This window comes from Salarias fasciatus, chromosome 23, assembly GCF_902148845.1.
Source record: "Salarias fasciatus chromosome 23, fSalaFa1.1, whole genome shotgun sequence".
Taxonomy (NCBI): domain Eukaryota; kingdom Metazoa; phylum Chordata; class Actinopteri; order Blenniiformes; family Blenniidae; genus Salarias; species Salarias fasciatus.
This window is the reverse complement of record NC_043766.1, coordinates 2648290-2669633: the sequence shown is the minus strand read 5'-3', so window position 1 is coordinate 2669633 and position 21344 is coordinate 2648290. Positions and strand designations below refer to the sequence as shown.

The 21344-nt window shown below is 40.3% G+C and overlaps 1 protein-coding gene across 1 annotated transcript; it reads left to right on the top strand.

Moving 5' to 3' along the window:
* The first annotated feature begins 4036 nt into the window (after positions 1 to 4036).
* LOC115381462 (transcription factor Sox-14-like) lies at positions 4037 to 4936 on the top strand. Its single transcript, XM_030082860.1, is given in 6 exon segments — positions 4037 to 4156; positions 4159 to 4241; positions 4243 to 4335; positions 4337 to 4594; positions 4596 to 4722; positions 4725 to 4936. Coding segments are annotated over 6 exon segments (711 nt in total). The 5' UTR covers positions 4037 to 4065; the 3' UTR covers positions 4784 to 4936.
* Positions 4937 to 21344: the final 16408 nt, after the last annotated feature.

Genomic DNA, 21344 nt, shown 5'->3' with positions numbered 1-21344 from the left:
TTACATAAGTGTTTCTTGGTGGATTAGATAAATATATCTGTTCACTTACATATAAATGCAAAACTTTGTATCTGAATCATTCTGTGTTCCCTTCATTCTTTGTTTTTGACAGAGATCTGGCTTGATGGCCCTCCATCCATGCTGTCAGCAGTAATTATAGGTAGTGCTGGAACTGCAACATGCTTTTGGCTGAGCTGCATTTGAAGTCCCAGTGTGTGTGTGTGTGTGTGTGTGTGGTGTGTGTGTGGTTGTGTGTGTGTGTGGTGTGTGTGTGTGTGTGTGGTGTGTGTGTGTGTGTGTGTGGTGTGTGTGTGTTTGTTTTGAGTTGTCCATGCATCACAACAGTACAATTTGAATAATATAGTTATAATAGTAATAATAATAATAATAATAATAATAATAATAATAATAATAATAATGATGATGATGATGATGATGAAAAGCCAGACTTAAAAACACCTGCTGAAGTATGGGGGGAAGAAGTTAGGAAAGGCTGTGTAAACAGTGAGAGAGCTCTTCCTTTCTAATATTTTATTTCTAGAACCATCGCAAAATAGGATGGATATACAATAACAGGCATTGAAATGTCAACCCGAGCTTTTAAGAGTTTTTGAGGGGAGCACGCATGTGTGCAGAGGAGAAAACCTCTTACCGCTTCAGCACCATGGACAGTTACGGTGGGGAGCTTACCTCGTGCTCTCCACGGGAGCCAAGTTGACTAATAGGCTCTGTGTGTGTGTCAGGCCGCTCCCCGTGCACTGTACACTGCGAGATGGACAGACGCGTGTCCTCACATAATCCCACTTTGATTTTGTGTGTGTGTTTGTGTGTGCGCGCGCGCGACGAATACAGCCGCGCGTGTTTTGTATGCCAGTGTGTGACAGAGATTGAGGTCAGAATTATTTTGTCATTTTGTTTATTACACCTCCAGTGATAGTCATGATTGGATGACTCGCACCCGGCGTTCAATTCAAATGTTAGAATTATTTTATGATTTATTTTATGATTATCATAATACAATGACACACACACTATACATATATACATACAATGTATATATATATATATATATATATATATATATATATATATATATATATATATATATATATATATATATATATATATATATATACAAACATATACATATATGTATATGTTTGTATGTATAGTGGGAATCACACCCGCAGCCCGCAAATTCATGTGAAAACTCCATGAAACTCCATATTCCAGTATTAATACCTCATCATTTTTATTTATTTTGACACTGAATGTAACTGTCCTGAATGAACACTACATTAAGGGAGAGCAACTAAAATAGAAATATTGACTATCCCAATCCTTGACAAATAAAAAAGACACTATTGCATTTCTCATTATCCCGATAAATTGTCGAGGGAACTTTGGTGCGCGCATTTATTAAACAATCAGTTTTAGAATAAGAAACAGAGCTGTCTTGTCCCTGGTGTGTAGGAGGCTCAGCCCCCTAAAATGATTTCCTGCTATCTAATTCATTGATCTCCAAATGAAGCCGGACCGAAAGCGCGCTTGTGAGAGCAGCCTGAACGCCGCACGTCAAATTGCATCCAGACGGCTCCGTGAAAGATAGCGTAACACCATTTAAAACTTCAATGCGGGCACAAATATACAGCACAAATATGCAGTGTGTACTACCTGGTGGCTGCAGATGAGCATCATATAGGAGGATTTTTGAGGGTTTCTCTCCCCGCAGGCGTCCCATCGGCTGTTTGTTTTCAGACAGAAGGAGAGGAAAAAGTGTCCTCGGCTGGTTGTTCTGGAGGTCGGGGTGAGCAGGATGTTTCCCCCGAAAAAACTGGACCGCTTTTAACTGTAATTTTAAGTTTTTGCAAAGAAAGAAGTGGTGGAAAATCTTCCTGTGAGAAGATGCCGGTTGACGCATGCGTGTGTGAGGAGATGAGAGCGTGAGAAAGACGCACAGATGGAGCTGAAATATGCGCACATCACAGGGCTGGGAAATTAACTTCGTTTTGTCCCATTTCTAAAAGCAATAAAGCCTGGAAATGTATTCCGCATATACCTTGCAGAAGTGTCACAAGAATGCACCAGTTTATTATTTGCGATAATTTATGGAAATATAAGCATGTCACAGTGATGGAGTGACTTGGTTATGAAGTTAAAAATATATTTTCAGCCTTGAAGTTGGTACGAGGTGACTATGCGCGCCTTGGACATCGCAGTGGAATGAATGTAAGAATTACACTGTATTAAATCTATATATAAATGTAATTACCAGTGAAACAAGCTGGAGGCACTCCAGTTAACGTGTTTTGTGTGTGTGTGTATGTGTGTGGTGTGTGTGTGTGTGTGTGTGTGTGTGTGTGTGTGTGTGTGTGTGTGTGTGTCTGGGGGCGGGGGGGGGGGGGGGGGGCACCTCAAACATATCATCCGTCTGCCTTTGGTTTAATAATCACAGCTGAAGGAATCATATATCACGCACATTAGCCTGGGGGCTATTAAGCAGTGGTCCTCATTGAAATTTGCATTTTAAAACGATCACTCCGCGCCTCCTTAAAACCACACTGTCAAATTGATGGGAACTAATGCAACAATTACAGCCGTGCGCTGATGGCTCCTCTCGAACCGTTTGCTCTTGACGCAACATTTTCTCACAGTTTGTAAGTCTTTTCTCCGCGTGGCTCCTTTGGGTAATTTCTTAAGTATGGCTTTGCGTTACAGTGTTGTTTCTCCGTCTAACGAAGCTTCCTCCGAAGTTTCGTCCCCAGTAAAGACATTATCAAAAATTAACCGAGCTCATTTAAAGCAGTTAGGGCCACCTTGCAAGTGCCAAACAGCTGGAGGACTTTGATTTGCTGTGTTCTGATATAAAGACTTGGAAGTGTTGACAGGTTTAAAAAGAAAGAACGTTGGTGTTTTCATTATGAAAAGAATGCAGTGACGCACAATTTTTATTTAAAAAACTGAATCAATATTAGATTGTATAGTTCTATTATTATTATTATTGTTATTATTATAATTATAATAATAATTATTATTATTATTATTATTATTGTTGGAATTATTTGAGTGATGAGATTTCTTTAAAAAAAACACACACCAGTAAAGCGCACGTATGGTCCAATATAAGTTGTGTTTTCCTGCTTCCTTCCGTTTGTACAAAGCTGTACAGTAAATTGGTTGCACGGTATAGTCACCTCTCTGGATTGAAGTCAGGTTTTAACTGGAAAAGAGGTTGAAGGTCCGTGTTTGTTGCGATTCATTACATTAAATGGAATCAGAAAGGGATCCTGAGTATTACCCCCCCCCCTCCCCTCCCCCGACATGTGCCGCACCGACCACACACGTTTTTTTTTCTTATTCTTTTCTTCTTCTTTTTTTTTTTTTTACTCTACCAACGCTCTTTTGTTTATGCCGTAATGTATATATATGTGTATTTTGGTGGAGGTATTAGCAGAGCGGTCTCGGTGCTGATTGGGCGCTCAGGTGGTGATGTGAACGCCCTGCAGATTATGTCAGATTGCGTGCAGAAACCAAACCAGCCAGCTTTGAACTTCAACCGCTTTTGGCTCGTATTCACGCTCTTCCGCTCATTTCCAAGCCAGGTGCTGCTTGACGACGAACCTCAGATAGAGAGGGAGAAAGAGAGAGTCTGTTCAGGAGAGAAATAACAGCCGACACTTTTTTTACTACTCCGACAAACTGACTGCGGAACATCGCTTTCACCTTTGTGGATTTTTTATATCTGTGCGTCTTGCATGTGTTTTTGCCACAGAGTTGTAACCGGACTTAAGGCGAATGCGCATCGCGTGCTGTTGACTCGGGACAAACCGAAAACAACCTTGCCGCTGGATTTTTTAAAATATTGATTTTCTTCATTTTTTATTATAATTTTTTTTTATTTTATTTTTGCTGCTTTTTAAATCCCTGGTCTCCAGAAGTGGCATGACTGGCATCTGGCATCTCGACAGGTGAATAGTTTCCCTTCCTTTCCCGATAAGAACTTTTCTTTCCTCGTTGTTAACGTTGAGAGGATAAAAAGAAAAAGAAAAAAGTACCTTTTTGAAGATGTCAAAGCCCGCTGATCACATCAAGAGACCCATGAACGCGTTCATGGTCTGGTCCCTGGGCCAGAGGAGGAAAATGGCACAGGAAAATCCAAAATGCACAATTCGGAGATCAGCAAGAGGCTGGGCGCCGAGTGGAAGCTGCTGTCCGAGTCTGAGAAGAGACCCTACATCGACCGAGGCCAAGAGGCTGCGCGCCCAGCACATGAAGGAGCATCCCGACTACAAGTACAGACCCCGGCGCAAGCCCAAGAACCTGCTGAAGAAGGACCCGCTACGTCTTCCCTCTGCCTTACCTCGGGGACACCGATCACCTGAAGGGACTGCCCGTGTCGGCCGCGGACTCTCTGCTGGGCTCCTCGGAGAAAGCCCGGGCGTTCCTGCCGCCCACCTCCGCCCCCTACTCCTTCCTCGACCCGAGCCAATTCAGCTCCAGCGCCATCCAGAAGATGACAGAGATGCCGCACACGTTGAGCACCAGCACTTTGCCGTACGCGTCCTCGTTGGGATATCAGAACGGCGCGTTTGGCAACCCTCGGGTGCCCCAGTCAGCACACCCACACCCACCCTTCACCCACAAACCCGGGCTACGTCGTTCCGTGCAACTGCACGGCCTGGTCAGCGTCAAGTTTACAGCCCCCCGTGGCCTACATACTTTTTCAGGTATGACCAAGACTGGGATAGACCCATATTCATCTGCACATGCCACTGCCATGTAACCCACAAGACTCCCCCCTTTGCCTCACTCTTTTTAATTCACTTGAATACCGAAATGCATGTAAATATTACAACGGACATGTGCGTCCCATTTAAAAAGAGGCATGAACAGTGTTAACTGCCTTGGACTTGGTAAAGAACAAAAAAGAAAAAAAGAAAAAAACTTTTCCAGAAATCCAACAAGTTCCTGCCTGAGCAAAGAAGCTGGAGTTTGGTGTAAAGGACGGATCCCTGTGAACTGTAAGAAAATGTAAATGTTATAACGTTTATGGCAACCAGAAACGGAGGCCTTTAACTTTATTTATTGTGTACATTTCAATGCTGATATGCTGGCTTGTGTTGGTTCTCGATAGGCTACGTTTTATTATCATAATTTTGACAAATTTGGCTTGCGTTTATATTTCCTGTATAGGCCTGAGACGTCTGAGATTTGGCAATTTTACTAGGATGAGAATGTTCTGGGGGGCAAAATCGAGACATAGGTATAGGCTGAATCATACGGGTTATATTGTTTATATTTATCAGAAAAAAAGAGTCAACAGTTGGCACATGCAACTAGAGGGTCTATTTAAGATGACAAAAGGAGAAAACACCCAAATGTTTCATTCTTTTATTTTTTGCATATTTCCTGTGATTCAGTGCTAATATAGTCCCACGCGTCATTTGAGTTTGACTTTATTTTTTACCATTTTGAGGATAACTTCTATTTGAATTCAAGGAGTTCTATGTGTATTTTCTATCTAAGATGGTAATTTAAAAACCTGTCATGTTATGGAAAGGACAATGTATCTAGAAAGGTTGATACCTCCTGCTCTTTGTTCAAGTGCCGAGCAAAGACGTTTCAAATAAAGACAATCTGTCTTCAAACCAGATCAATTCTGTTGAATTTGTAGATTATTGAGACCAGAGGGAAAAATATGAAAGTGTGTATTTGCTGCAGGGTGTTGTTGATAGCACCAAAATAATTCATTTGAAAATTAAATGCAATGCCGGAAAATTATGGTTATTCCTTAAATAATTTTAAAGAACAACAAATATTTAAAGGAGAGATTTTACAAATAAAATAATATATAATAAAAATAAAAACCTAGCTGAATTAGAATATAAACTGAAGCTGACCTGTGGTTTTGTTAGGCCACAACAGAATCACAAACACGCCCCTTTTTACAAGCGATTGTTTCCCCTGTGTGAAAGTTGAAGCCTCCCTAAGAGTTTATATATATTTGGCTCCTTCTGCTGTTTTTTTCTCCTCCCTCCCGTTTCTGTGCCATCACTGTGCAACCTCTGACAGTGGCAGGGGTTCAGGCATGTCTCTCCCCGGCGCGGCGTGGTGAGTGCGTTTTTTTTGCGACACCAGGATGAACCGGTTTTTTGACGCTTGACAGTTCATGAGAGGCCTCCCTGGAGGGATTCCGCCTGCCCGACTCGTCTGACTGCTTAATCACTTCGAGGAGCTGCCTAATTATAGGTTTTAACTAATGGATCCAACTGTACGACGTGAGAGAGCTCTTCTCTTACCAACTCTTCCTCTGTGTGCAACTTTCCGGTTACCTTCCCAGCCGGCCTCATCACTTTTTTTGCGCAGCAGCACTATTTCCATTACGCGTGTGTGAGCCTTTGCGTGCGCTCATCCAGAAATCCCGTCAACATCAGCACCGTTTTCGGTCCACACGTGGTTAAACCGGTGCGAACTTGTGAATGAAGCAGGCCTGGCTCTCGTTTTGACAGAGGAGAATGAACACGGCTTCACAAACAACAACTTTAAAAAATGAACAGCAACAACATCACCAGGAGGGATTAAACCATTTCGGTGTGAATCCGGCGCGTTCTTTTTCTTCCTCTTCTTCTTCTTCTTCTTCTTCTTCTTGTTAAAGGAGGATGGATTGTGTGCATGTATGTGTGTAGTTGTTGGTCCATATTAATACTGTAGTATTAATTAAAATAGATTCCATTCCAATATCCAAATTGTTTACTTATCTGCCAGGAACATATGTGGAGGGAAGTTACCATTCTGCACTATTGCCCAAGGTGCAATTCAATGTTGGGGTGGAAGTGGGAGGGAGGGAAATGGGGGAGAGAAAAATGGAGAGAAGGAGGGAAAGCGGGGGTAGATTTTTTTTTTTATTTTTTATGACAGACTTAGTCCTTATCTAGAGCCGTAAATTAGAGTGATACTTCATTGAACTGAATGTGAAGTTTTACATCAAAGCCCCTAAAGCGTCCTAATTCAGCTTTGAAATGAGACAATTATAATTACTTTCAGGAGCGGCGGCAGACGTGCACATATAGGCTATGCATTTAGAGGTATAAATGTGTACGTGTGTTTCAGCCTTATAGGACGTTGTTTGATATTATATTCCGACTTTTTCTTTTTTTTGTTTCTTTCACTTTTGCGGCTGGGATTCACTCGCACCTATAATTATCCAACTTAGTCACGGAAATTGACTGCGCTTACAACGCCCTGAAATAAATAACGATAAACGACATCTGAGAGGTATAATGGGAGGGAAATTATGATTTTAAATTATAGGGGCGAGTGTGTGTGTGTGTGTGTGTGTGTGTGTGTGTGTGTGTGTGTGTGTGTGTGTGTGTGTGTGTGTGTGTGTGTGTGTGTGAGAGAGAGAGAGAGAGAGAGAGAGAGAGAGAGGGGGGGAGAGAGAGAGAGAGTTTAAATCTCTCCGCTTCCCCCCTTGACGTTTTTATTGGAGCACAACAGAGAGAATTCAATCTGCCTTATCTCTCCAGGACTCCTTTTCAGCACCAGATCAGAGGAAAAAAGGAGAGGATAATTGTTCTTTATTTTATTTAATTTAACGCGACAGCCGGCGCTTTCAGGTCATTTATATGCTTCATTTAGTGATAAAAGTCAACGAGGAGGAGAAAACACCCGAGTGAAGCATGCAGGCGCTTTCACTTCTCCTTCAGTAATAATTTACTCTGCTCTCTGCAACTCTCCAAACACCTTAAACTAGCAAACAAAAAACAAGAGAAGAGAATATCTGAACTGGAAAAACAAGGGAAATTTTACTTTTATTTTTAAAAGAAAAAAAATCAAAAATAGGATAAACCTGAGAATGTGCTTTTGGATGGAGTGTTATTATTTTTTATGGATTTTGCAGGAGGAAGAGAGGATGACGGTGATTGTTATGTTGAAGGCAGTGTGTATCCTAACGATAATAGAAGAAGAATTAAGAAAACAAAACAAAACTGGCTTCCCTATCAGAGATAGATTCTGGTGTTTTGGTGTCAACGCGAGATTTGGCGCAATATAATGAGCTTCTTTTTTTCAAGGGAATGCTGCTAAAACTGATCTCATTTCAACATATTAAATATTGTCTCCGAAAGACCAAAAGGAAATAAAGAACGAAAGAAAAAGAAATCATCACTGGCTAAATCCGGGTCTATCTAAAATTGAATCTGGGATAGCATTCTGACGGCTGGAAAAGTAAAAACCGTGCAGTTGTGTTGTTTGAATACGCGGGGGCTTGAATTTGGGGGTCCCTGAATTCTCATTTGAAAGAAATGAAATGGTGAACGAGCTGATAAAGGAAGGGGGGGAGGAGAGGGGGGGGGGGGGGGGGGGTGCGCGTGTGTGTGCGAACGTGCACGCGCGGGTCCGTGTGTGTGCGTATGTGTGCGTAAGAGAGAAAAGGAATCATGCCACGGTTATTTAACGCGCTACGCCAGTCGCAAAAGTGATTTACACCAGTACTTTATTCCCCTTCTGACTGATGGAAAGACACTGCCTGCCTTTTCCTCTTATTATTGTCAGCGTTTATCGCGCGCACACAGTCACGCACACGTCCACACACGCACGCATGCACACAGAAGGGTCCGTGTGGTCAGTTCTGTGGAAATGGTCGCAAACTGACGAGAAAAGAGCAGCACTTAGGTGGAATTTCCGTGGGACAGTTAATTTAGGATTTTATTTTAAGATATTTTATTTAGGCTTTTATTATTATTATTATTATTATTATTATTATTATTATTATTATTATTATTATTATCATTGTTATTATTATTGTTATTATTATTATTATTATTATTATTATTATTATTATTATTATTATTATTATTATTATCCTAATACAAAATCATGAAATACAAAATACCGTACACACTATAGTCACCTCAGTATATTGAAATACAAAAACCCTTTAGGAAAGTGCTGGCACAATAATTATATTAGGGCAACAATAAAATTATTTCCTACAAATTTTTTTTCTTTATTCTTTACACACCATTCAGTATTAGAATATATAAATCCATTCTCTTGCAGGCTTTCTTATTAAAATGTTTAAATTAAATTAGACCACTTTTTGTCTGTTTTTCCCACCATTTTCTGACGTTTTCATGGTTTTATATTGTCAATCTCTCTTATTGATGCCGACATGGAACACTGCCTATAATCTTTCTTATCTGTTGACCTATTAAAATTGATTAACATTGACACTTGACCCTTGTGTCCTGTGTTGCAGATACCAGTGCCTCAAAAAGGGATAAAAGGGATAAAATGCCCCCGAGATGAGATAGAAAAAGACAGAAATAAAACACATTTAATTTTGTGCACAGGACTGTATTCCTCCTGTCTTATCTTGACTCTCTTGTGGTCCCTCTGATTTATTTTGCAGCCCCATGCAGTGATCCTGGCCCCCAGGTTGGGATTCAGTGCTCTGCTATAACAACATTTAACCCTTCCCATCTGACTCATTATGCACTTTTTGTATCCTTCCCCAACCTTTTGTCATTCTGCTGTAATTTACAAGATTAATAACCACTGCTTTGAGCTGCTCTTTTAGAAGCTATTCACAATATTCTTATTCCTTCTCTTATTTTTATTCTTAGGTTCATAAATTAACATTTTGATAAGTCCGTCAGTTTCGTACTTCTGGCTGGCGTCTGCCTGACACTCTTTGAATCTTCATTGCAGGATAAACTTTCCAGACATCATTTTTTGTTTTGGATTTTTTTTCTTGGTGGCTGCCTCTGCTGATAAATGATACTGATGCTTCGAACACACACACACACACACACACGCACGCACGCACGCATGCACGCATGCACGCACGCACACACACACATGCACACACACCAGTTTGAAAATGTATGAAGTGCTTTAAAAGGTCAGATACACAAGCCTAACAAGCATTTGTGTGTATGTGCATGTGTATGCATGAACATATGTACATTATTATTATTATTTCTTCAACTTTCTGCATGAGTTTCCCTCATAGGAATATACATGACACAGTAATTCTAATCCGACCAATCAGGTTTCATCATTTACTCACATTTTCACCAATAAAGTTGTTGAAAACTCCCTATATTTTTGTTTTCCTGTATGAGGCTATCCACCACATTGTTTTGAGCATGATGTAGCTCCTGGACTGTGGAGGAGCTCTGGAGTCTCAGGGCCTCTGCACCACATGACTTCACGGGTTCATCTGTTGTTCTTTCCTGACAGACTGCTTCTTTAACCAAACAATATCCTCCACTCATCTTCACAAAGCACAGCTTTTTGTTTGGGAACGTGCCCCCTGGATGACGGGTTACTCCAGGGGGTGACAGAAAGGTGAATTTAGTCACTTTTTCTAAAACACAACATCGTGTTGATGAAGATACAAGAGAAAATTTACGTTGCGTTTGTGGCAGTTTATTGTTTAGAGTTCAGTGCTACAACTGAACAGTTAAAGTTTAGAAAATCCTTTGAAATATTCCCAGAGCTTCAATGGGTGCCTGTCAAAATATTTTGACCCCAGTGTCTCTGAAATCGTAATTGTGGCCCTGCTCTTCCCCTCATGCAAACAAGCTGAATATGTGTCTGGGGGGAAAAAATAAAAAAATAACAGAATCTCAGTATGTGCGAGCTGTCAAACACGCACTCTTCTAAAAGGTGGCTGCAGATGCACACAAACACACTCATACACACTCTCACACACACACACGGAAGTACCTGGCTGATTCAGTCACCTTCAGCGGCTCAGGCTGCGGGTTGCACTGCCAGTCCGAGCCAATGGAAACCCTCAGTAAAGAGGATGCTAATCGTAGCTTCTTGTGCCTGAGCATGTCTTCCCGGGCCAAATGAGATTAGAGGGAGTGGGATATGGTGAAACGACGTGCGTGGGGTTCTGGAGGTGAAAGGTAAAGGCACTTATCAGGAGGGTTCCCCTCGGGGTCCTCAACGGCTGACTCAATCAAAACCCTGCACGCACTTCTCACTGGATTAGACTAATCAGGAAGGAGCAGGGGATGTATAGACCACTTATCAGAAAAAAAAACATTGGGCTCTCTTTCCCTTTGAAAAGACCCTACAGAAATTTTAGTTAATTTTATTTATTACAGGATGCTTGTCGGTGTGGCAATCTTCCATGGAATCATTAAAAAGGGCTCTTCCACTCACTGAAGGCACGCACTGTTTACAAGCTACAAAGATAGAGGAGCCTTTGATGTTCCAAATTTCCCCGTTCACTTATTGTCTTTATTATTTATATATTTACTTAGATTTCTCCCCCACCTTAATTTATTTTCACCATTTGTGTTTCTGGTGCCACAACAGATCAGACTGATGGAAGGTAGTCAACACAACAAAGACCCTGAAAGGTATTTGAATATTTATTACCGGGATGACTTCAGAGCCAGACAGGCCGTTAGCAGTCAAAGCAATAGTGAGAAGATAACAGCAATTTTCACACTTATGATTACCTTCAAATTAATCTCTATTTCTTCAAGGGATGTGGGATAGCTGACTAGTCTATCTTTCATTTCTTGATTAAAGGAAAAAAAAGTTATTTAATCCAAGTTTCAGCTACTTGTTTGACAAAATAATCCAGAAACAATTGGAAATCTTAACAACACTACAAGTAGAAAAAGTAAAATACTGCTAAGGAATGATCATGATAATAGCACTTAACAACATCCCAGCCCCTTCTGCAAAGGGAGCTTTTCATGTATTACCCAGGACTCTGATGTTATTTGAAGGGGTGAAAATTGCAGCTTTTGGTTAGCAGTTGTGTGTATTTTTAGGCTGGACAAGAAAATACTTTTTTCTTTTTTTTTTTTCCTTTGCTCCATTTCTTCACTTTAATACATTCAGTGCTTTTATGGCTGCTGTCTTGGTTTGGTTTGGCTCATAGCTAGCAAACATTAGAGGGATGCTGTTGTGAGAGTCACATTACTGAGTCTCTACAGTGTGTATGATACACTTCCCCACTGGTCCTGAGATCAAAACAAACAGAAATGATGTATTTGTGTTTAACATGGAGCTGTGGCTACCACATTCCCATCACGGAAAGAAAATTCAAGTTTTCCAAGGATGGATGTTCTCCATGTCTTCTGGTGTGATTGTGATTCCAGCTGATAGTGTGGATTAATACTATTTGCACAGGGTTTTTTAACCTTCATAAAGCAAGACATGTATGGATGTAATCATTCATGACCACAGGGTGATATTTTTCATAAAGCACTCTCACATTAATTGTATTGTCATAATTAAAATAGCAGTATATGAATAACTTTTAGTTGTGCAATTCATTCTGGCCATATATATGGCAATTGTGCTGTAGAAGGTCCAGAAAGGAGAAATAGTAGCAAGACTAAATAAAAAGTGCATTTACTGTTGTATGTCACTGTGGTAGTCAGTGTTATACAGCATGTCATATCGTTTTTCAAGGCTTTTTAACAAGAAAAACATATATATCACATTTTATTATACGGTAGTGGTGATTTCTGAATATCCAACACTGACATACTGTCATGTGTTTATTTTATCTTATTCATATTTCTTATTGAAGGTAATATTATATCGGTATTAATTAAAAAACAATCTCACACACACATTCAGCTTTATTTGCATCTGGCGACACATTGCTGAATTGGTCAAAGAGGAGACCTGCACACTTGAAGGAGACTGAGAACCAACTTATTTTCACAGCTTTTTCAATGGGAATCAGTCCTTGGTCAAGAAGCAGAGTTGGTAGTTATTTAAAAGTAGAAAACCATTAAGTGATTCCAGTGGAACCAGAGTTAGGAAAAGTCCCGTTTGAGTCTGTCAGATTGTGCTTCAGCGCCTCAGTACCTGTTCGTTAACACATCTGGTCGCCCGACTAATCATGACAAGAACAATGAAGGAGGTTTGGAGGGAAGATAAGTCCTCATTATGATTTGTTCCTGTCATTGGCATAAATCATGTTCCATGTAAAACATAATGTTTCCGGGGATTGTTTCAGAAACTTAACTCCATTAGTTTGGGTTAGTTAATCTGAGTCACACTGAGATTTAACAGATTTTAGTGTACAGCCACTACCTTCATGACAAATATCCAGAATTTGTGCTGTGGCTCCTCCCAGCAAGTGAAACAATTGTTTCTGTCACAGCAGATCTCATTTAGGGTGTGAGAAATACACACATTTGCCATTTTGGGAGCAGTTGGTAATCTTCCTGCATAGTTATTTCAACTCACTCATTTGGTTGAAATGTTGATGCAGTGAATACCAGTTAGATAATGCTAGTTTACATATCAATTCTAGCCCAGTATCCCATGGAATGTAATTCATATTGAAAGCATGCTGTTGAATCACATATTTGGCAGGTGCACAAGTGCAATAAGCCTTGTTGCTTTTATAGTGTGCTGTTGGTTAAGTTTCTGATTTCCACTTGACACAAAGGAAACAGTTGTAGAGATCTGACCTTTTGCCTGAAGCAATGATTCATCCTCAATCTTATATAATGTGTTTCACTGGATGCCAGCGTGTAAGTGCGTCACTGGACTCAAACAGCATAGCTATTATTTACGCTGTGAGATCCGTCCAAAGTGGCACAGTCTGGGTCAGTTCTCCATCAGTCGGGGTGTTGGAGCTCAGTGCAAAGATCTTAGGATTGTTTTCTCATTGTGTATGACATATTAGTGGCTTTCAGACAGTGAGGATGGTTTGGAATAATTGTCATTCACAGAGTTTACATGATCCATGGCTCATTGTTGAAGATAGTGATGAGATCAATGGAAGAGGCCCTTCCCATTATATCACTGTTAACACTGTGTATGTGTGTGTAGTGTTCCCATTGCGATGTGGCAACTTGTGCTTGTCCTTGCTTATGTATACTCTCAGGTCCCAAAGAACTGGGCAACCATGGCATCTGATGAAACCAAAGGAAAGGTCTTGAGTGCCTTACAGCTGTGATTTATAATCCTATTGATTGTTTCACAGTTGTCCAATAAACCCGGACTGAATCGGCGCAGCGTTTAGATCACTTGCAATGAGCCTTGTATGCGAATAGCTTGGTAATCTTTTTGTGCGCAGGATTGATTTACCTTGGCTGAGGAACTGAATGGGAGGCTGAATGAGAGGCGCACCTTTTACTCTCCATTCAGTCTGTAACAACACAAAACCAAGTGCACTGTACAACAATGTTATCGCCACAAAGCTGTACAGTGCTGATTATGCCGACTAATTATGCCAGCAAATACTTGAGGAAGCGCAGAGCAGCAGATGAATGAGATATCAGCCTTGTAGAGAGGCTTGATTTACTGTATTGTTGGAGAATGTAAGACTCAGGTGCCTCCCAATACGTGGCATGATAGTGAGCTCCATACAAGATGCGTGGTTAATTTAACTTTATTTCAGCTTTTACCTTGTTCCAATAGAACATGTTGTAAAGAAAAAGAAAGAAAGACAAAAAAAAAGCCCTCTAGAATGTTATATTGCAACCTTCAAGACAAAAGTGTCATTTTAAATATGAATTCATAGGGTGTTGAGCAGGGGAAGGCTGAGGCAGACTCGTAATTATCCTGTTCCTCATGTCAATGCAGTTTCTTTGCAGAGGCCTGCTTGACTCAGACAGTCTGTTCTGAAGTATAACTTTTTGAGTTTACTTCCTGTTCTCATGTTTAAGCTCATGTAACCAAGAAAACTTTACTCTCAATAGAGAAAAACTAGTGCAGCTTTTCAATGATGAAGATGCTACAGATTTTTCTTTTCCAGTATGAACTGTTGTGTTGGCAAAACTCTGGTCCAGTTGGCACAAAGTGATCAGGTTTATTCTGAAGCAGCGTTTCCGCCATCGTACATGTGGAGAAAGAGTTGGGGTATTTTCTAAAAGTTTAGTTTTAAAAAAGTTGCATTTTCAGTGGCTCCAAGTTCTACTGTTGTGTAAACAAAGTCCATGCAATGCAGTGAAAGCTCTGCGTTTGCACTGTGTTCTGCACAGTGGTGTGAATGAGCCCTGCGACAGCACTGCTGTGAAAGAAACCATGAATACTCTTCAATTTCTTATGCAGTTCTATTGTTTGACATTTTCTGGTAATGTTGTTAATGTGGACCACCACTGTTCTTTCTCACCTCCCAGAGGCATCTTTTTCAAACTGAGGTTATAGAGGAGGCCTACTGTTGTAGCAGAGAACTCTTTGAATTCTCTTATGTGTATTTGTTTAATTCGAGGTTTTTATTTTTCACTTCACTCATTAATTTTGTTGTGTTACTGGTTGTCTTGCAAAAGTTAAGCAATGATACTTTATCTTTCAAATAAGTATGAAGAACGGTTTCGTACTGAAACAAACTCCAGATGTTTTATTCCATAAGGATTGTTGGACTTTGTTGATTTATATGCTGAAATAGACCAAATCCTCCAATTCACAAGCCGCTCGGATGCAGTTTAGGAGGTAAAAAATGAATTGATGTCTACTTTTGTCTACTTTCGCACTCATTTATTGGACATTATGATAGTTGAGGAAATAAATTGTGACATAATTCCTGCATTGATATATTCCAACGAAGACTTGGGAGGTAAATTGACAATAGAGCCCAAAGTGTTGGTGACTTTTGAGGAGCCAGCAGCAGCCTCAGCGCCGCACCATCCCGGGGTATTATACAGCCCTCTTTTGTCTCTCTGGAAAATGTCAAGGCGTAATTGATATTTCTCACCGGGCCCTTTATCTTGGTGCCATGTTTCAGGTTCTATGATCTGGGTTCACGCTGACCTTTACCAGTGCACTCTTTTCTCCCGCTTTTTTGGGGCCCTCACTGAAAATAGCTCAATAGGATTTCAATGGGGTGTCTTTCATTTGAGACAATCTTCTCTTCCTCTCTCTACCCGCAGCCTCTTTGACGGTAGCTATTTATTTTTGAGACACAACTTTTCAGCGTCTTGTTTGATCTGAGATTTGCTGCAGATGCTTTGTCCACAGAGACCTGAAAAAAAATCCCCCTCTTCCTCGGCATTGACAGACAGAATGTGTTGTTAATACTGTAGTTGGATCCTCGTAGACGTAAATGTTTTTCTCATTGCGCGAAGATGAAAGTGGATGAAATGAGTTTTGTGTTTTGATATAACACACAGTAATTGACAGAACAGATTTTTATTTATTCATGATTTTATTTTTCTTGTTTGCAGCATTTGTTAAAAGCTAGTCACCTTGAAATGTCGTCCATCTCTTTAATAGTGCTTGGGCTCGATTAATAAAAGATCTAAATACTTTGGAGCTTCATGATTAATTAAGAGCAACTTAATCACATGTTAGGGATCTAATTCAAAAATATTGGTAGATGAACAAATCAATAAGTACGCTCACGTGTTCACAAATCAAGATAGCGTTTGTTTTCTCGTTTACAATTCTTATGTCGACAATTCTGATTGCTGTTCTGGTGACTGTCAACTCTGAGGGCCCTTTCACACCAGCCCTGTAAAATCCAGATTTTAGACCAAATTGAGACTTTCTGTGAAATCCCTGCCCTGGACTCAGATCCGGATCTCTCAGGGGAACGCTGGACCTCCAGGATCGGCTGGTCTTGATGTGGACCAGGCGGCTGGAGTGAGAGGACGCCATGTGGAGCTCAGGGCATTTGAATAGCAGGAAAAAAACAAAAATAACAGCACGAATCAGAAGAAGCAGAACCACAAAGAAAGAGTTAGAAACTGTCTGGAGGTCAGAGGACAGACATGGAGTGGAAGAGCAGGTGCTCATTGATAGATGTTCAAAAGACTATAAATTCTGATTGTTTGTGGTTAGCTGTTTGCCGCTAACTGCTAGCTGGCGGACGGGGCAGGACTTTCTGTTTTGGTCCGTACTAATCAAATGAGCCGGATTTATTCTTCTGCTGGTCTGGCCAGTTCATCTCGACTGACAGCGCCCTAAAACTGCCAAGTCTAGAAGAATATGTTGCCATGTAAACAAACCCAAAATGTGATGAAAGTTTTGTGTTTTCTCTTGAAAACGTTGCTGCGTAAGCTCGTTTCACTCCAGGGTTTGTAATGCGGCTGCACATGTATTGTTCCTCTAATCCTTTTGCTCAGCTGATTCTACTATTTGACATTATCAGCAGATTGTACTGTTTCATTGAGTCAGAATTGAGTTTTTTTTTAAAGCATAACTATCATTAAGATAACAGTATTGATCACGATAAGGCCTGGGCTTGTTTGTATCACTACGCAGTGGGTGTGCAAACTGTCGCTTCTTATGCTGTTGAGCTTTGATCAACAGATTAATTTTCAGCTGACATTGTTCTTATTGTGTATTTTTTATTCATACTTTGTGCAATCAGTTTTGATTTGCAGATAAAAATGGAAGAGTGTGTGAAATAATTTATTCCAGCTCCATCTGAATTTTTACAGAGCCGCCGCTGCCAAATCCTTTAGCGCCATAGAAACTGCTGCTCTGCACAAAACTCTCTACCCAGGTGCTGCGTCACCATGTTGAAAGATGATGTTTCATTCTCTGTTTTCAGTGCCGCTTCGATGACGTTTATGAGACGGTGGGTCGCACTGTCATTTAGAAATTCCTGCTCATTGAAGAATTGCTGGAATTCAGTAGAAATTTGAGTGAGCTCCTGTGGCGGTATGCATGAGGATGGAAACTTCATTAATCTGTTTGTGAATATAAAATTGCTGTATTGTGTAGAATCACACAATAGCACCAAGTATTATATACACAGCATTTATCTGCAACAGATTTTTCACACTAGGTTGATGAAAAGTCCTTTCCTGATGCTCAGGTCATCTTCCTGACCGGCCGCTGCTATCTTTAACCCTCTTAACGTCATGGACTGCAGGCTAACTGGAAAGCTCACACGCCTCGTGTGTGTGCCGCTTCCGCCTCCAGCCGACTGCGATCACCCGCCGCTCGCCTCCTCTCTGCTTCCTCCTCTGGTCCTTATCTCAGGGTCATCTGCACAGACTTGAGCGGACACTGGATTCCCTCAAATGCAGCATCTCTTCTGCACCGGCGACCTTTAGCTCAGGTCAGGAGAAATCCCTTATTCAGGCAGCTGATGGCGGGGCTGCTTCAGCTCGCGCTTCTGCGTGTGGAGAGAAATGTACAGAGGTGGCACCCGGTATGCCAGGCAGCTGATGGTATCATTCAATAAGCACATTCTGCCCAACATGTTGCTCGTGCATGAAGATATGCTCAGCTAAAAAAATAAATAAATAAAAAAACGGAGCAAGTTGTTTTTCAGGAATATCACATGTTAGAAAAAAATAACCTTTACAACACAGCAAAAACTGTTAGGAGGTAAATATTGTAAAAGTTTATGATGAGTGAAAATGCATTTGTTTCCAAACATGCATTCGATGTGGCAGGATTCACAAAAGCTACAATGAGGGTGAATATCACCGACTTTCCTTCTGATCTGAAATCAGGTAAATCTACAGCCGGGTGGCTGATGCCTCGTCGAAAAGCCTGCTGAGTTGGAATAACCATAAGCTCATGTGGAAAGGAGATAAATTTATTTTTCTTTCAAATTATGTTCATCAAACGAACACAGAGACAAGCAGCATTTTTAGTCTTTAGCAACAATTCAGACGTCAGATCCTTGATATTCATGCTGGAATTATTTAAAATATCATTATATACTGAGGTGAAATGGAGGTGGAATTTTGAAGTTTGTCCTCTCACTCATTTTCCAATACAAATTCAGAACTTTGAATTCTGAACTCATATACTGTTAAATGCTCGATGTTAACAGAGCAATATAAATACAGTACAGTACAAATTGACATGGGTACAATGTAGAATGGAGATATTCATTAAAATATGAAGGCAAATTGTCTTCAAAAATGTTTGAATAGCCGTATTTTATTACAGTGAAATATTTAACGGATGGTTTAACAAAAAAAACAAAAAACATGTATATATATATATATATATATATATATGTACCTCAATTTAACAAGTGCTCAAAGACGTTATGCAGGTATAAAGTAAATCAGCAATAAAAAACTGATCGGCTCAATTTTTATGAAAAAGTTTTACCATAAGTATAGCAACATTTTTGGATAAATATTCCACTGTAAGAATGTGCAATCAACACAGCAACACCAAGTGGTTCACACAGGATATTAAGAATCATCCCAACACGCACTCCCCCAACACACACACACACACACACACACACACACACACACACACACACACACACACACACACCACCAACCCAGTACAGTGAGGAACGAAAAATCCAGACAAATGTACATACAAATACAGGCACAGAGGAGAACACTGTCATAACCCTGAATGTTCAAGTAACGCTGGAGTAGTTCATAAAATTATTAAAACATTTAAAACTGGAAAAAAAACTGATAAAAAAACACAGATAAGAAGCTTTGAACTAAAAGGATGAAGGTCTTGAGTTTCCCTTTGAAAATGTGCACACTTCCAGCTGCCCTCACCTCCTCACCGAGGCTATTTCACAGCACATGGATGATCATAATAATGAAGAAAAAGTCTGTCTCAATGCTTGGAATAAAACCCATTATGTTCGCCGAGGTTACATCAGTTAGTTGAAAGTTAAATAATGGTGCACACATGTTATTTTGCTCTGTGTTAGTTAATCAAACGTTAATAAAAGCACATTTCTTCAGCAGCATTTTCTCTTATGAGGGCATTGTAATTTCTGGCAGTCATAAAACTCGTAGCTGCAAAGAAAACTTTACAGGAGATTATGTATTTTACCCATTTTGATCCATGTTGATTTATTAAATGAATAGACTAAAATGCAGATACTTCCACTGAAAAGCCACATCTGCTTGTTTCTTCAGACACAAAGAGTGATCAGATGTGATGTTGTTTGGACCCACTGCATGTCTTCCAGTTGTTTTCTGCTACTGTTTAGAAGGGTTACACAAAAACAGGCAACTTGATTGTCATGAAAACCTTGTAAATCTCGTATACCGTGAAGTTGCTCATTCAGTTTGAGAGCTGAATTAATCGCTGCACAGATACATGAATACTTTTACTTCTCATTCATTACTATTATAAAACACTGTGTTCATACTACTGGCCTGCATGTTTATTTTAGTCATTTCTGACAATCATTAAAGACAGAGCACACACTTTATGGCATACAAAAGCTCTTTTTCAGTATTTGCAGGTACCAGGCAGCTGGAACATAATTCTTTTCTTTCTGAATGTGACCTACGCCATATTTATTTTGCATAGAAGACACTCTGCCCTCCGAGGGCCATTTTGTTTTGTGGTCAGTTTTTCAGTTTTATTGTTTGCACAATCTGAGCCGTGTAGAAAAAGTGAATTGAAGAATTGACCGTTAGCAACACTGACAGAGAGTCTCACACCTGTGACAAGAGAGTCAAGGGATTAAAACCTGCAGCATAGTGACAGCCTCTGTGCCTAGCCGCTGACCGTGGCACCATGGGTAAAAAGTCACCCAGTGAGAGAAGGTGAAGGGGGACACAAAACCCAGAAAGACCACAGAAACTGTTTTCTCTGTATTGTATAGCTTGTGCTGGCCTTTATATCATATTACTGCATGGATAGAATCAAGTTTCTTCCTGTGTTTCTCTCTGCATTGTTGAATATTTTTTATTCTATTCCAAGGCTAAGTACAGTATTAGGAAAAGAGAAGCTGATGTGGTAGGCCTCATCCTGTGCTCATTTTAATGTCTCTGAAAAGGACGTGTGAGTCGCCCATGAATAAAAAAAAATCCCTTTTAGTTGACGGTGAACTCCAGAAATGTCGCTAAATAGGAGCACGGCCATTTCTCAGGGCAAGGCTCAATTTTTAAGGCAATAAAGATGAGATGTCCACTGAAAAAAGAACAAAGAGTAATTTTAGGATTTGCTGTGACCCTCTGAAAACCTGAGCAAAATCCTGACGCTGCCATCAAAAGCACCGCAGCTAGAAGTGCCTCGAGGTGAGATTGTGACATCGGCTTTGTGAAATGAAGACGTACCTCAAGCTGCTGGCAGTGAAAAAAAAACAAAAACAAAAACAAAAACGGAGTTATCTGACGTATCAATCAGAGGTATCAGAAGGTGCCAATTAGCTGCTCAGGTCATGTCAGAAGTGACAAGAAAACATTGCACATTTCCCTGAACTGCCTCAACCCTGCAGCAAATTGAATATTTTCCCAAAATTACTGAAACCTTAACGTCCAGCTGCTTTAAAAACACATAGTCCACCTAGACAAAGCTGCAGACACTCTTTCCGGACGTATTTAAATGATCCCGTGTGAAGTTACTGAAAGGCTATGTGGGTGTGGCAAAGCTCACTTTGCCAGTGCAGTTTCAAACTGGTTGGACTTAATTCATTCACAGGCTCCCAAATGATGGCAGGC